The sequence below is a fragment of the Nestor notabilis genome, unplaced genomic scaffold, assembly GCF_000696875.1.
Source record: "Nestor notabilis isolate BGI_N333 unplaced genomic scaffold, ASM69687v1 scaffold9059, whole genome shotgun sequence".
Classification (NCBI taxonomy): domain Eukaryota; kingdom Metazoa; phylum Chordata; class Aves; order Psittaciformes; family Psittacidae; genus Nestor; species Nestor notabilis.
Genome location: NW_009942325.1, coordinates 26,036 through 40,167, shown reverse-complemented (window position 1 = coordinate 40,167; position 14,132 = coordinate 26,036). Strand labels below are relative to the sequence as shown.

General features: G+C 42.4%; 1 protein-coding gene across 1 annotated transcript in view; it reads left to right on the top strand.

The window, feature by feature from the left end:
* MAP3K13 (mitogen-activated protein kinase kinase kinase 13) overlaps positions 1 to 14,132 on the top strand; it is a 36,226-nt gene that overhangs the window by 2,555 nt on the left and 19,539 nt on the right. The window contains exon 2 of the mRNA XM_010021340.1: positions 9,481 to 10,055. Coding sequence (XP_010019642.1) covers positions 9,554 to 10,055 — 502 coding nt within the window. The 5' untranslated portion in view covers positions 9,481 to 9,553. The remainder of the gene's footprint in view (positions 1 to 9,480; positions 10,056 to 14,132) is intronic.

Genomic DNA, 14,132 nt, shown 5'->3' with positions numbered 1-14,132 from the left:
TTCCCTGTTTGCAACTTCAACCGAAAAGTCGGTCATTGGAGCGGGTTCAAAAGCATTAGCAACAGTTGGGTGTAGGCCAGGGTCAAGAATAGCTTTTTGGTGTGAAGCACATGGGTTTTATAATCCTCTGGTGACCCTGTAATTGTGCTGTTTCTTCTGGAGCAGTTGCAAGCTCAGCATGAGAGGTGCTGTAAGGGAAGGAAGGAGAAAGTCCTGGTGGGGTGTGGGTGGGAAGCTGGGCTTGTTCCAGCATAGTGGGCTTGAGGAATGGAGGTCTCTCTGTGTGGATGTCTTACTCATTCCTAGTATGTTAGTCCATTCCTGTACCCAGCCCCTTACTCTCATACTTTCCAGAGGACACCAAAACCAGTAATGCTCCTGCTGAAAGACAGAAAATCAAACCTCACCATCTTTATCTGCCTGAGGAGATTCTCAAATGTTGGTTTATCAGCTGTAGCTAAATGTGATGTATTTCGGGGTGCGCCAAGGGGCTGAGTGCTGCTTTGGAAGGTCCCTGCAGGGTGTAGGGTGGCACGTGTGATGTCAGGCCTCCGGAGGCTCCTCTATGGTTTCTCAGTCCATGACTGTGTGTTGTGTGTGCTGTCTTGATCGTGTTACCATCACGTAAAGCTCTAGTGGCCTAAGAGGAGGATCACTCCTCTCAGATGTTGCTCTAACCCCTTAACGCTGTGTCAGTAATACAGGCTTAATAGAGGCTCCTGAGCAAGTCATTGTGCTTGCTGCTCCATCGAGGAGTAATCCTCTTTGCTCATGTATGGTGCTTGCTAAATACAACTTAGTACTACTGTAATTTCCCATCTGAGAGATCTGCCAGCTGGATTTCTAGTGTCCCCTTCCCATCAGGTACACACACCCTCTAGTATAGTGATGATAGAGGCCAGAGCATTGCATGTACCCCGGTAATTTTAGTACTTTTATGAATAGATGTTTATTACTTTAATCCTAGGTATGAAGCATGTAAGCTGTTACTGCTGAGAAGTTTGTGTGTATAGCTGTGTGTGCTTTGCAAGTACTGAATAATTCATATCTACTACAAAAACAAGAACAAGCATGTGCATGCATTTACCTGAGACCAGTCTGATGCCTCACATGAATTAAAGTGAGAGTTTGATTCATTCACTGGATTCCTGAAAATAACACTTTGATATTGATCTTCATCCTCAAAGATCTTTCAGATATTAATTAATCTTAACGCTACTCCTTGGCGGAAAAAATGATGTTTCAGTTCTGGAAGTGGGGGGAAATTACAAGATACTGTTCATTGGTAGTACTGGAGCACTTTAATGGGTTCATGTGGCAATGTCAACGAGGCTGTGAAGTGTCTGTGAACTTAACTTTGAGATTTTCCTGGGTTCTGTAGTTGTAAAATATTTGAATTTAAATCCTGTAACCTGTTATTGTCATTTAGTAAGATAACATGGCTTTTTAATGAAGTAAGAAAAAAGTGTGGAATTCTGAAGGATTAAGAGAGAAAAGGAATAGAGCAGAGCCTGAAGTCTTTAGAAGTTGTTTCATACTATGAAGACAGCTGGAAAGATGAAAGAGAAGAGTGTAACTTAAGGTCATTTCTAAATTTTGAGCTAAGACAGATTCCAGTAGTAATTCAGTAGTACGAAAAGCTAATCAGTGTTTAGTCCATCTTTTATACCAGCTAAATGTTTTACAGTAGTATTGATGAGCCTGTGGTGGAGGATATCCATGCTAAATTAGACATCAGGACATTGTATGTGAAACTCCTGGTGCTTCATGTATGCTCATAGCTCAAGGCATGCAAACAACCAGAGTGAGGGAAAACAGAAGTAGCAAATGGGCGTACAGAGTTAAACTGGCTTTTTTGTGAAGAGAAATTCTTATAACAGTACAGTATAAGATAGTCTTGGTTTGTTACCCCCACCTCTATGCCCCAAAGGCATGTGGCTGATTGTCCTTTCTTCAAAAACCAAAGACCTAAAGTCAGGAACACAGAGAAGGGCCACCGTGCCCCAGAAATGTGGAGCACCAAAATCCTGCAGTGAATAGAAGAATCATTATGCAACATCACTTATTTCCTATGGCATCAGATTATGCAATTTCTGAGCAGAAGAATGCAAAGCCCTGGAAGAACACAGTAGCATTTTAGCAGATCCAAAAATACCTTCTACAGGATAGAGGAAGCATTTATGCATGTAGTGCTGAAAATACGCAGTTATGTAAGGTGCTTAGTTCCCAAACTGCACCTTGCATAGATGGCTAGCAGGTGGAACAGGAATCCAGCTTGCTTCCATTGAAATCAGCTGAAGAGGTCTCCCAAAATACTAGGGAGGTTCTTTGGTTCTTTGTCTGCATCGTTGGCAGAGGTGATTTTGTTGGGTTTTTTATTTTTTTTTTCCCCTGCTTGCTTTGTTTCTTATGCTGAAAAAAGAAGTAGGTGCTTGATTTCTTTTTCCAATTCAAGCACCACTTCTCCACCCCCCACGAATCTGTGAACTTATGTTGAAGGAATTCCTAGTTAAATATTTGCCTAGTGTTTGTGGAGGTAGAAATCCATTCCTGTGCTGAGAGCCGGTGCAGATGCACAAGTTTCATGTGGGGGATAAGAGTCAACACAGTTCTTTTAAGGTGAATCTGTTAAATTCCTTTGGAGGAGTCGAGCCCATGTCAGAAAAGGGGACCTGGTTGATACAATCTGTTGGGATTTTGGCAAGAATACTTACCAGAGACTCTTTCAGAAACTAAACAGGTATAAAATAACTTTGAAACATTTTTCTCTAAATGGAGTTGTCATATTGGCTCTGCTTGGAGGTGGCACTATTCATACTTCATCTACCTTTTCGTCCCTGGTCCAAATATTGTAGGAATATTCTAAAGCAAGAGGTTTTAGGCTGTGAGACTACAGAAGTCAGGTGTTCAGGATAATAAACATGTAAGAGAATGGCAGAGAGTACTGGAAGGCTCTTGTGAACTTGGATGATAAAATATCAGTCAAATTTATTGTTGATTAAATATAATTTAATCTAGCATCCTGTGTACAGGAATTGGTCTCTGACCTAGCTTTTACTGCTCAGGAGTGAGATCTTAAGGTTGTAATAGATTCATGGAAGTTAGCTCAGCATCCTGAAGCATGATTAAACACTGGGTAGCATTAGAGGAATAGTTAGGAAAGCAACGAAGAACAAAAATGATCATTATGCCTTTGTACATTTCTGTGGTGTGCCCATGTTGGGGATTCTGTCTGTGGTCTTGTATCACCTTACAGCCGGGAGAGTAGGAGAAATGCAAAATACATAGAGAGGTGATTGAAGATACAGAGCAGCTTTTATACAGAGAAGGTAGAGTGGGGATTTTTAGACTTGAGAAAAGATGTTGAAGTGGAGGGTGAGATAGTTCGTAAAATCATGGCTGACACTGAAAAGATAAATAGGGTTCAGGTGTCATTGAAACAGTGAACAACTGGTGGTTTGAAGAAAGGGATTAAATGAGAGATGCAAAGTGGAGAATGATTGGTGTTACCTTATGGAACATACAGTTAGGCTGCAGAACTCCTTGCCACAACACAGTGGTTACCAAAGGGTTCTGGTTAAAAAAATTCTTTGACGTATTTGCACAGGAACAATACTCTGAGGGCTATAGAGTAGAAAAATATCCCTGTGTGCTGCTGATGGAGAAGGTCAGTGAGCTACAGATCGTGGATGGCACTGCACTAGTGAGGTTTTGATGTACGCAGATCCTTTTCTTAGGTTCTGGAGACAGGAAATAGGGATAGATGAGCCTGTCATTCTGGTGTGGTATGCTTTCTTATTCTGTAGCCTGGGTGCCACTTATTTCTACTGTAGCAGGCTTAGTTGGAATAGATAAGGTGCACAGCAAACCTCCAGCTGGCTTTATGCACAGGGCTTCAATTGAGCCATTATGAATATTTTTGGCTGGTAGACTGTACTATTTTTGTCATTGTCAGAAGAGGTTCAGACCAGAAAGCTAGACAGAATTCTCTTTGTCAGTGATACAGTGACAGACAAAAGTACATTACAGCTGTAAAATAACTTTTTGCCAAAAATGATGTCTCCCTAATTTAGGAGATATTGAATAAAGTCTAGTTTAAATCAGCAGATACATGAGTTCAAGCTTCTGTTGTGATAATAGGGACATAGCTACATACAACAGTTACATCTCTGTAGTCTCGTGCGCTTAGTGCCTGTGGTCACGTTAAAATATTCTGTTAACATTTTAGAGTGATCTTGATAGCTGTGAACCCTAAGCAATTGCTACCACATAGCTCAGGTGATGATTATGGTGTCTGCAAAAGTTAGCTTATGTTGAAGTGTCATCCAAATAGTTACTGGAAAAAGGAATTTAAAGTATATATTCCAGCTAGTATTCTGCAGGAGGGACAGAAGTATTTATTTGAAACAGGGAAGAACAAGGTAAAGCACAAAAAAACCCCAGTGTTTTAATGCTGGAGGATTCCCAGGTAAATGCTGTTTTCTTTTAGAGTAGGTTAGGGTACATAAACAGTTGTGTTCAGAGCTGTGTAGTGACAGAAAATCTCAAGTGGGTCAGGTGAAACATTTTCAATTGTTTCGTAAGAATTTAATTATTCTTTGGCAATGTCATAATTGTAATATTTAAAAATCATGCTGGATTGTGTCTGCGAATTCATGCAGGTGTGAGGTGGGATGTGCATTGTGATGTGGAAGAAACATGCTTCCTTGAAGGAGCAGAGTATCTTGAGATCAAGAGATTGATTGCTTAAAAAACCCCAAGCTTTTGTCCTTCCTGGAGAAGGAAAGAAAAAAATCCAACCAGAAACCTAAACCAAAACCTCTAAAAACAAAGAGGTTGCATTTTGGTGATGTGTAACTCATTCTGTAGTAGTAAATCTGCTGTTACGGTTTGTGTTCGAAACAACTGTGCAAAACACAAATATATATTCCAAGTAATGTAAAACCGTAGAAGTGCAGCATAAAGGGAGTATGAGATCCATTCATACAGCACTTTCCTCACCAGGAGACCAGGAAAAGAAAGAGTTTATTGGAATCCTTTGTAATAAAAATCATGTGATTTCAAAACACAAAGGTCAGAAGTGACAGCAAAAGCTGGTACTTGCCAGCTCAGCAACTCTCAGTGCTTTCCTGTGCTGAAGTTGTACAGTGTGGAAGGTCAAGAGATGGAATAGGACTCTGTGTCAACCTGTTATAAAAATTCCTTGTAGAAATGGAGAGATAATCACAAGGGGCAGGAGAACAGAGCTGCAAGATCTCTGTAGCAAGATAACTATACTTTTTAAGCATGCTCTTTGTGTTTTTGTTAGATTCTGGAACAGTTTGAAGTATTGTCCCAAGCTAGGAGTATTACAGTGGTCTTGAGATGATACACATGTAAATTACACTTGTGTTACCAGTGGAGAAAGGTGGTGTTACCTTGCTGTACCTGATGGAGCCAGAACGAAATCACACTGGGTACCAGGAAAAATCCAGGGAACTTCAGGGCTCGAATGTAAATAGCGATATGGACAGGAATTTCTTCTGTCCTTTATATTTGCCATGTATCAGCTGGATAGTTTCTGCCAGCTGCTGTTTTTCAGTCCTTAATCGTGGATCAGACAGTTGCTTTTATTTCATTTGTATATTGGAAATGCAAGCATAGAATCTACTTGGCTGGGTAATATAGGAACTAGTGCTTCAAGGAAAATAACTTAATATTACTGGACGTTAGTGCTCTTAGGAAACCGAACGGCAACCACGTTGTACTTATGCAGCCTTTACAGCATACTAACAGTCTGTGGGCATGCTGTATCTGGAATTGTGATTTGCTACTCTATTTTTAGCACAGCTCTTTAGAGGATAAACTTCCATTATGGTCCTTGCATCTGTTTAACTCTGCTATGTCTTCAAACCTGACCATTGCTTTGACACACTCATAAATAGTGGGCTTTGGTTTCCCTGCGTGTCTATCAGAACACCTGATGTGTGAGAACACTTACTAAGCAGACACAGTATCAGGCAACGTGCCTTGTGAGAACTTATTCACCTGCTCTGGTGCTCGTTTGGGTAAGATGTGACTTTTCTAATAGTTTTAGACTGCAGTTCGGGCTGTTTGATGTATTGAGGTGCAGTCTCAGCTCTTCCTGGAAGAGGTGCACTTTGTGTTCCTTTTGTCTGGGCACAGTGGGATTTTGCCTGGAAGAATGATTTGCCCTGGAAGTGAAATAACTTACAAGAAGTTGTGGTCATACAAAATTACACTGAGCCTCCAGTTTCCTTAGAGACATTAATTTTTTAGCTTCAGAGTGCATGAACTCATCAAAATAGTTCAAAGATTCTGCCTTGAGGTCTGCTTTTGCAGCAGCACATTTTGAAATCTGAGTATCTTCAATATGCACACAATCCTCCTCCACATACAGATCCTTCAGCTTTTGACTTGAAGACTGCTACAGCAGAAGCAGTGCTAAGATAGAAACAGCACACTGCTTGACTACGCTTTTCACTGTACAAGTTAAGGAGGCACATACAGATCATAAACATTCCAACTGGGAAACGGTCTATTTTTAAAGAAACTTTAAACTTTCAAGAAAGTGTTTTTTCTTTGCATAGAATGAAACTAAGATTTCTTTTATTGGGAGGAGTTCAACATGAACACTCTCAGCCATATCTTTGGTACTCTCATCAAAAGAGTAGGGGAGGCATGATGATAGGGCTTGAGAAATGCTCTTCATCCCTTGCTAACCTAATTTGTCTGTGTTAGATCAAACTTTGCTAAGGCAAGAGGTTGCACATTGCAGAATTTACTGTAATAGAAGATAATTAAAGAAACTAATTTCCCCAATAAGTCAGCATTGATGCACTGTGGCAGAAGCTACCTTCTACCCCTCACATCATATATGGACTGCTTCAAGTTGGCTTGATAAGAAGTTGTTTTCAAATGGAGGCTGCTGTTTCATGCTCTCAAAACAGTGAGTTGCTGCACCTCTGAAAACTCAGGCTGCTGATGTAAATACCTAAATAAAGCTGTATCATGACTGTTTGGAAATAACTGTGTAACTTTTGCATGCCTCCTCTACCCATGAAGCACATACAGTAGCACATAATATGGCAGGGCACTGTGCTTAAAGACTTTTTATTTGGAACATCCAAGACTTTCCTGAACTTGATCTTTTTATTAAGATCAAAGAGAGGGATTCTCTTGTGCTCCCTGTACTGAGCCCTGGCCATGGGGGAAGCTGCAGATGTCTCTAGGGCGAATAATATCAGAGTGGAAGTGAACTGAGGGTCAGGACAGTCTAGTAGCTATTAGCAGCAGAACATATATATGTTGCGGTGCTTCAGGAGCAGGATGGAAGAGAGAGGCTTAGCTTTCCAGGCAATACTGAGAAATGCATGGGGAGAGGAGGAGACACATGTGATGCTGATAATCTACTTAGAAACTAGAAAAATATGGAATATGTACAGGAGAAGCTGTGCTTTCCCTGTTAAATCTGCGCAATTAAGCATTCCCAAGTTGGAAAACTACACAGAAAGCTAAAAGCCAAATCCTAGACTATTAGTGCACTCTGAGAGTCATGTAACAACAGAACAGTTTTATCCTCCAAGTCTGATTTAATCCTTAATGCACTTCCCATCTGTTTAAATTTGAGAGACTTTGTTACACCCTTACCTCAAATTCTTGTTTTGCCTCTTACTCTAGGGTTTCTTGCAGGGAAAACTGACTGCTGTTTTATTTACATTGCTTAACAAGATGTTATGAAAAGCAGATTTCTCTGTCGGAACAGTGGTCATGTTATTTTTGTTCAAAGAATCTCCTGTCTGTCTCAGACTTTTGGAAATGAGCAGGGGTAGTATCTATTTAGGTCTGAAGTTCTTTTAGGTCTGAAACTCCTTACTTTTCTTTATATCAACAACGAAATCTGTGATCATGTAACTACTACTACTAGTAACCATAACCACACTACTGTGGACACCCTATACCTTCCCATGCTGGGAATCAGTTATTGTAATGCTGGTTACAGGTAGGTCAGTAATAACCAACTCTTGAACTTGCTGTACAAGTCTAACTCAGCTCCTTTACTAGTATGGACTGTGCTGCAATTTTTGTCTCCCTTGCTATTTTGCTTTCTTTTAAAGAGCAAAGTCTACAGCCTAAACAACGTTCTTCTGTTAAGGCCTTTATGCATACCCTGTGTGATCAAGCAGAAGTATGGGAACATAAAAGGCTCCTGGCTGTTCCCATTTGCTGTTTCTGCTGTTGGAGAGGGACTGAAGCCCAGGGCGTGAGCTTTTCGTACACCTGACTGAAGGTTTTATTTCTCATCTCTGTAGTGACCTCATCTTGAGCAGTTATGGGGCTGAGCTGTTCCCTTTCAATTGGCTGTGTGCTGCCTGGCCACCTCTTTCTTCCTTTCAGTGGCTGTTTGCAGAGCCTGGGACTTTGCACCAGTGTAACCGATCTTGCTTTTTAACAAAATACTTTCTGTTAATGCTGGGCTTTTTCCTCCCTTTCAACCTCTTACAGAATTCAAAATTGGACTGTGTTCTGTGCCACAGGCTGAAGGTGCTCGATTACTCCTGGTGCAAAGCTAGAGACTCTTATTTCAGAAGTGGCTCTACCCCAGGAACATGCTTTGGCAGTGGGCAGCTTTTACAGCATGACCCCTGGCGCTGTAGAAAGTCAATGCTACGCTGGATAGTGAAAAAAGGATCTTTCAGTGGAGCATGTAGCAAGAGATGGGGGGACTTTTTAAAAGGGACACCAGCTCTGATATGCAGCCTACCAGGAACTTCATGCAGGAAGAAAGCAGAGGAGTGGAAGAAAGTAGAAGGAGATGCACTTCAGGCTTGTGGAAGGAGGGAGATCGGAGAGGATTGTTGTGGTGAAGCTCTCCAAGTCTTACTGTTCAGGAGGGTAACATTACACGGTCAGAGATTGTAACATACCTTGCTACACTGAATTTGAAAGGATTAAAATAAAAGACCAGGATGGTTATAACTAGGTAGGGCTCTGAGGGGACAGCTCCAAACCATCTCTTGGTGGACTCGGGGTACCTATGTTTGATAATGCCTTGCCTCAAGGGTTTGCAGAGGAATCCTGAGCTTGTGGACTACACCAGACCCAGAACCAGTGGCTGGACTCAAACCATACTTGAGTGAGGAAACACCTAGGGCTCAGCTTCAGTCTGATAAATGCTATATTAACCATAAAGAAACAGCTGTTAGCTGCAAACTTTCATGATTTTGACCTTTAGGCTTTTCTTTAAAACGTGTGGTGTTTGCTTACCAAGTAATTCCTGTTGTAGGTTACCAAGAGTATCATCTGAGCAAAGTTTCTGTTGGAATAATTTATTTGCTTCTTTTAGGGCAGTAATTACTTACTAAGTATCAGCAGTCGTCTGGAATGTCTGGTTAATTATCAGCTCGCCTTGGTGAAAGTGCACATAGTGAGAATACTTACATGGAAATGTGAAAGTTGTTCTTCGTCCTCTCGTTTCAGGTACTGGCTCCATGTGTCACATCTGAATTGTGTTGTACTCATTCTCTAAGTACCAGCTCAGACCATCTCCTTGATGCACACTCACTGCATCATGGCCAGTACTCAGGAGCGCCTGAGCTTGTCTTCCTCTCCAAACTCCATCAGCAAAGCTTTCTGTGAAGACAAAGACTTCAGTAGGTTACATGATGAACATGCACCTACTGGAAACCACCCGTCCCCCGAGCTCATAGAGGATGTGCGTGAGAAGGGCTTGCTGCAGGCAGACCTCATTGAAAACGTGAGCAGCCCGGTCACTGCAGCAGTGCTGACCAGCATCAGTGAGGACTCTAGGGACCAATTTGAGAACAGCGTGCTGCAGCTGCGAGAGCAGGATGAGTCTGAAACTGCCATTCCTCAGGGCAACAGGAACACTATGGATGGAGAGAGCAACAGTGGAACGGATGATGTTAAAGTCCAGTTCAACAGATCAGGCAGTGGGAGCGGTGGGTTTCTTGAGGGACTTTTTGGTTGTCTGAGGCCTGTGTGGAACATCATAGGCAAGGCATACTCCACAGACTACAAACTGCAACAGCAAGGTAAGTAGGGAAGCAAACCTTTATTGCTTCTGGGGGAATGTGTGAAGGTGAGGAGAGCAACCCAGGGCTTTTCCTTAACTTTCCATGCAACCATCTTTTTGTCTCATGCAGCCTTATAATGGGTTTGCAAAGAGAAATCCTGCACTGTACAGCCAATGGCTATCGTCTGTAGTAAAGAAAGCTTGTAATGGACTCAAAAACAATTGCCTGTTCTGAACCATGCCTTGGACCATTGTGACAAGGTCTGAATCTGAACCGAGTACCTGTGTAAGTGAGGATCAGAAATAATTGTGTTGAACACAGGGATTGTACCAGCTATTTCATATCTGCAGGTTTTTCATGCTAGATGAAAAACACTGATGAAGGCATTTGTATTCCTGTATGGGTATGTGAAGGCTGTCTCCAGCTGACCAACAAATAGCAGAAGTACTATTTCTCTGTGAGCATATTACATGAACTTTTGTTCAGAAGTAATTTTACTCTTTAAAACATCATTCGGTACTTATCTTGCCAGAAATATATCCTTTAATGTTTATATCTTTTTCATTTAAATGTATAAATATCTAAGTGTGTGTGTATACATATTAAAAATATGTAGTTTGGGAGTAAGTGCTGTGGCAGTCAGTGGCATACATAGATCTTCAGAGGTTACTGAAAGCTAAAGAGCTTTGCCTTTGGTGTCTAATTTCTCCCCTAGCACAGGGGGAGGGAAGTGGCAGATGGGAAGAGAACAAGCTGTCATTAGAATTAAGGAGTTGAAATAGTTGAGGCTTATAAATGGGAACAGCCTGGCCACCATAGTAATCCATGGGGTGGAAGTCTCCTGTATTTCTGTGATCATGACTCAGTATTAATCAAGTGGTTTTCTGGCATAGACAAATCATAAGATATGTGGTCAGAAAACCCATCTGAGTGGTTCATATCTAAACCCCAGAGTTGGGGAACAGTTCCTAATATGAGGGAACAGAGCTGTTAAATAACACGTTGGGGCTTTTTGCAAGGACAGGTAGTGTCAGGACAAAGGGGAATAGGTTTAAACTGACAGAGGGGATATTTGGATTGGACATTGGGGAGAAGTTCTTCCCTGTGAGGGTGCTAAGGCTCTGGCACAGGGTGCCCAGAGAAGCTGTGGCTGCTCCATCCCTGGCAGTGTTCAAGGCCAGGTTGGACACAGGGACTTGGAGCAATCTGCTCTAGTGGAAGGTGTCCCTGCCTGCAGCAGAGGAACTAGGTGAGCTTTAAGGTCCCTTCCAATCCAAACTATTCTATGATACTATGATTCTGTGTTCTCAGCAGGAGTTGACTTGGTTTTGAAATCCTTTGACAAAATTGGTTCTGAGTTTTGTCTGCATGTTGTAAACTCAGCATGTTATGCATGGTTGAGTCTATAAATAAAAAAAGTGAGTGAAAATTCCTTGAGGAATCAGCACTACAGGGGAGATTGCACTATATGTGGAGTCAGATGTGGTGAGTTTTGGAAGAGACTGCATCTGGTTGGGGATTATCCCCTGTGAAGGAAAACAAGCTTCAGAACAGTTGGGTAACATTCAAAGGAGGTGTGGTGTCAATATGCCTGTGTTACACTGCTTTGGTTTGGATGCTCACGGTTTTAAGTGAAGCTAAAACTTTCCTTGGGTAGTTTACAGATGCAGGGTTACATTGGCTGCTTCCAGCAATTCTGTGACTGTTCCATACAGGCACTATCTCACCTGGTCAGACTGTTCACCGCTGCTGCTGTGGAGTGCTTGCCTGTGAAGCTCAGACGCGTAGCTTCAGGAAGACTACCTGTGAGATGAAAAGCTTGTATTTCATGTATAATTGGGACAGCAGGTGCATGAGAGACTACAGTTTAATACGTGCTTTGATGGCCCACAGGGGACTTCTGTGTGAAAGGGCTTTCTTTTGTGTGAAAGTCACTAATAAAAAAAGATTGACGTGCTAACTAATGAAACTGAGCAGCCGAGAGCGTTGTTGTGTTTGGAGGGTACACGCAGAGCTCCAATTCGTACGCACACAAGTATCTTGCTGTTCCCTGTGTCATAGCGTGTTCAGAGCGATAGACTCATGGATGCTTTGAGTCTGCTGTTGGCATTGCAAGGTTTTTGTTTGTGCAAGTGCTATGTGCTTGGAGGAGAAAGGCTGAGGAAATGTCTGGCTCTTTCAGCAGTAAAGAGAGCCTTATGGTGGCCTTTCATTCCCATGGGAGTTTATTACAGCTTTGGGCTGGTGCCACCGATCTTTGCAGGTGATTTTTTTCCCCTCTTCGTGAAACAAATACTTTAAGCGTTATCCAGGACCGATCCTTTGTGTTGAGCTGAATCAGCAGCTGGGGTAGGAGGCTGGCTTGGACCTGCAGCCACGGGGGACTTCACATTGCCTACAGGTGCTTCCTGGTAGTTTATGCTGCCCACTGGCATCCCTGCTCACCTGCTTTGGATCTCCTGCGGGCCCAAAATTTAGGATGTGGTGGTGTTGTGGTGTAGTTGCAAGTAGTAGAGTATAAATAGGTTTCATGCCCTTTGCAGATGTCTGATGCTTGAGTCCATATTGCCCACAAAGGCTTGGCTGGTGACTTGGTGAATGGGGGAAAAGATAAAAACAACATTTTCAACACAAAGTTAATGTGGAGTCTTGAAATTAGTCCTTGAGTTTGCTTCTCAACACCTGAGGTGGTCACCAAGAGGAATTCCTTTCTGTGTGTCCCTTGAGGACCCACACTGGGTTGACTGGAAATTGCTGCAGGGTGTTCTGCTGGTTGACTGAGCAGTGCCAATTGCTGTTGTTAAATGCTCTACCTGCTTGGTGAGTAGTTATTCCTGCAGGGAGTGTTTGCTTTTGTATTGTTCAGTGGCTGTAGGTTGATTATCTGAGTTATAAGTATTTTGGGTTTGACCCATAAAATCACTCCTGACGATGTTTTCCAGTTGCTTACCCTGATTTCTAAAGGCTGTTGGTGAGTGCTTTCAGGGAGATATACTTAGTTCTTTAATTTGTGTCTACCAGTTATTTAATTTGGATTGTTGGGACTCTAGCACTTTATATTGACTTGTGTTTTCTACGGACTCATTAGTCTTCCAAGCTATTTCCCTTGGATTAAGAATCTGTCTTCAGGAGCTGCTTTCACCTTCTCTTTCACAAGTTGTGTGTTTACCACCATTGTGTGTGTTTTTTTGTGTAAACCTGGGCAGCGAGGTGCTTTACAAAGTGTGCTTGTGTTTGTGGGTGTTTTTGTAAACCCAAGATGCTTCTTGTCAAAATGCCAGTGCTGGTGAGCAGCCAGCACTGCCAAATGGCAAAATTTGCTCCAAGTAGATTGGCTCAGGCTGCTCCTGTGTTTCTTCCCCATGGGAAACAGATTCCCATCATTCTACTCGAATGGTTCTTAATCACCTTAGAAACACAAGCTCTTGCATAATTCCTGCTCCTATTACACTTTAATTTATTTAGGGGAAGTATCCCACAGTTTTCTTTAGGCCCAGAAGAGTCTGGCATAAAAACTGCTCCATCCTGGCAGGAGATATCCTCATCTCTCTTACGCTGGTGGAGGGAGAGTGTCAGGAGTGCTGTATCAAGGCCTGAAGGTCTGGGCAATCTCAAAGTATGTTTAGGCAAGCAATAGCAATGGTCTTTTTTGAACAAGGCTGGCGGTGCAGCCTGGTCTCGATTAGTGTGTCCAGATGCATTTCCTAGTCACCCTGCTGATCATCTGAGGTGTTACTCTTCTGGTCAAGCTCTTTGACTTAACTGTGGTTAGTCATCATAGCCAGGCACCCAAGTTCTTGCAGCTGGTTTATGCATGTCCTTTTCTGTTTTGAGCTGTTGGTTGAGAGGACAGAGATCTCAGTTTCTCATTGTAACTGCTGTGCAGATGTGCCACCGCTGGAGCAGCTTCAAGGTGGTGTGGGCTGTTCAGGTTGGGCCTGTACAGGCAGTGGGCAGAGCTTTAGACTTGCTCTCTGGGTGATGTCTATGGTCTCAACTTTCATCTGTGCTCAGTTGGTGGTGTGTTGAGCCCTCTCCTTTCTGGCCTTGCCCATTACCCCTCTGCAGAACTGATCAGACTAACTTTGTCTTACT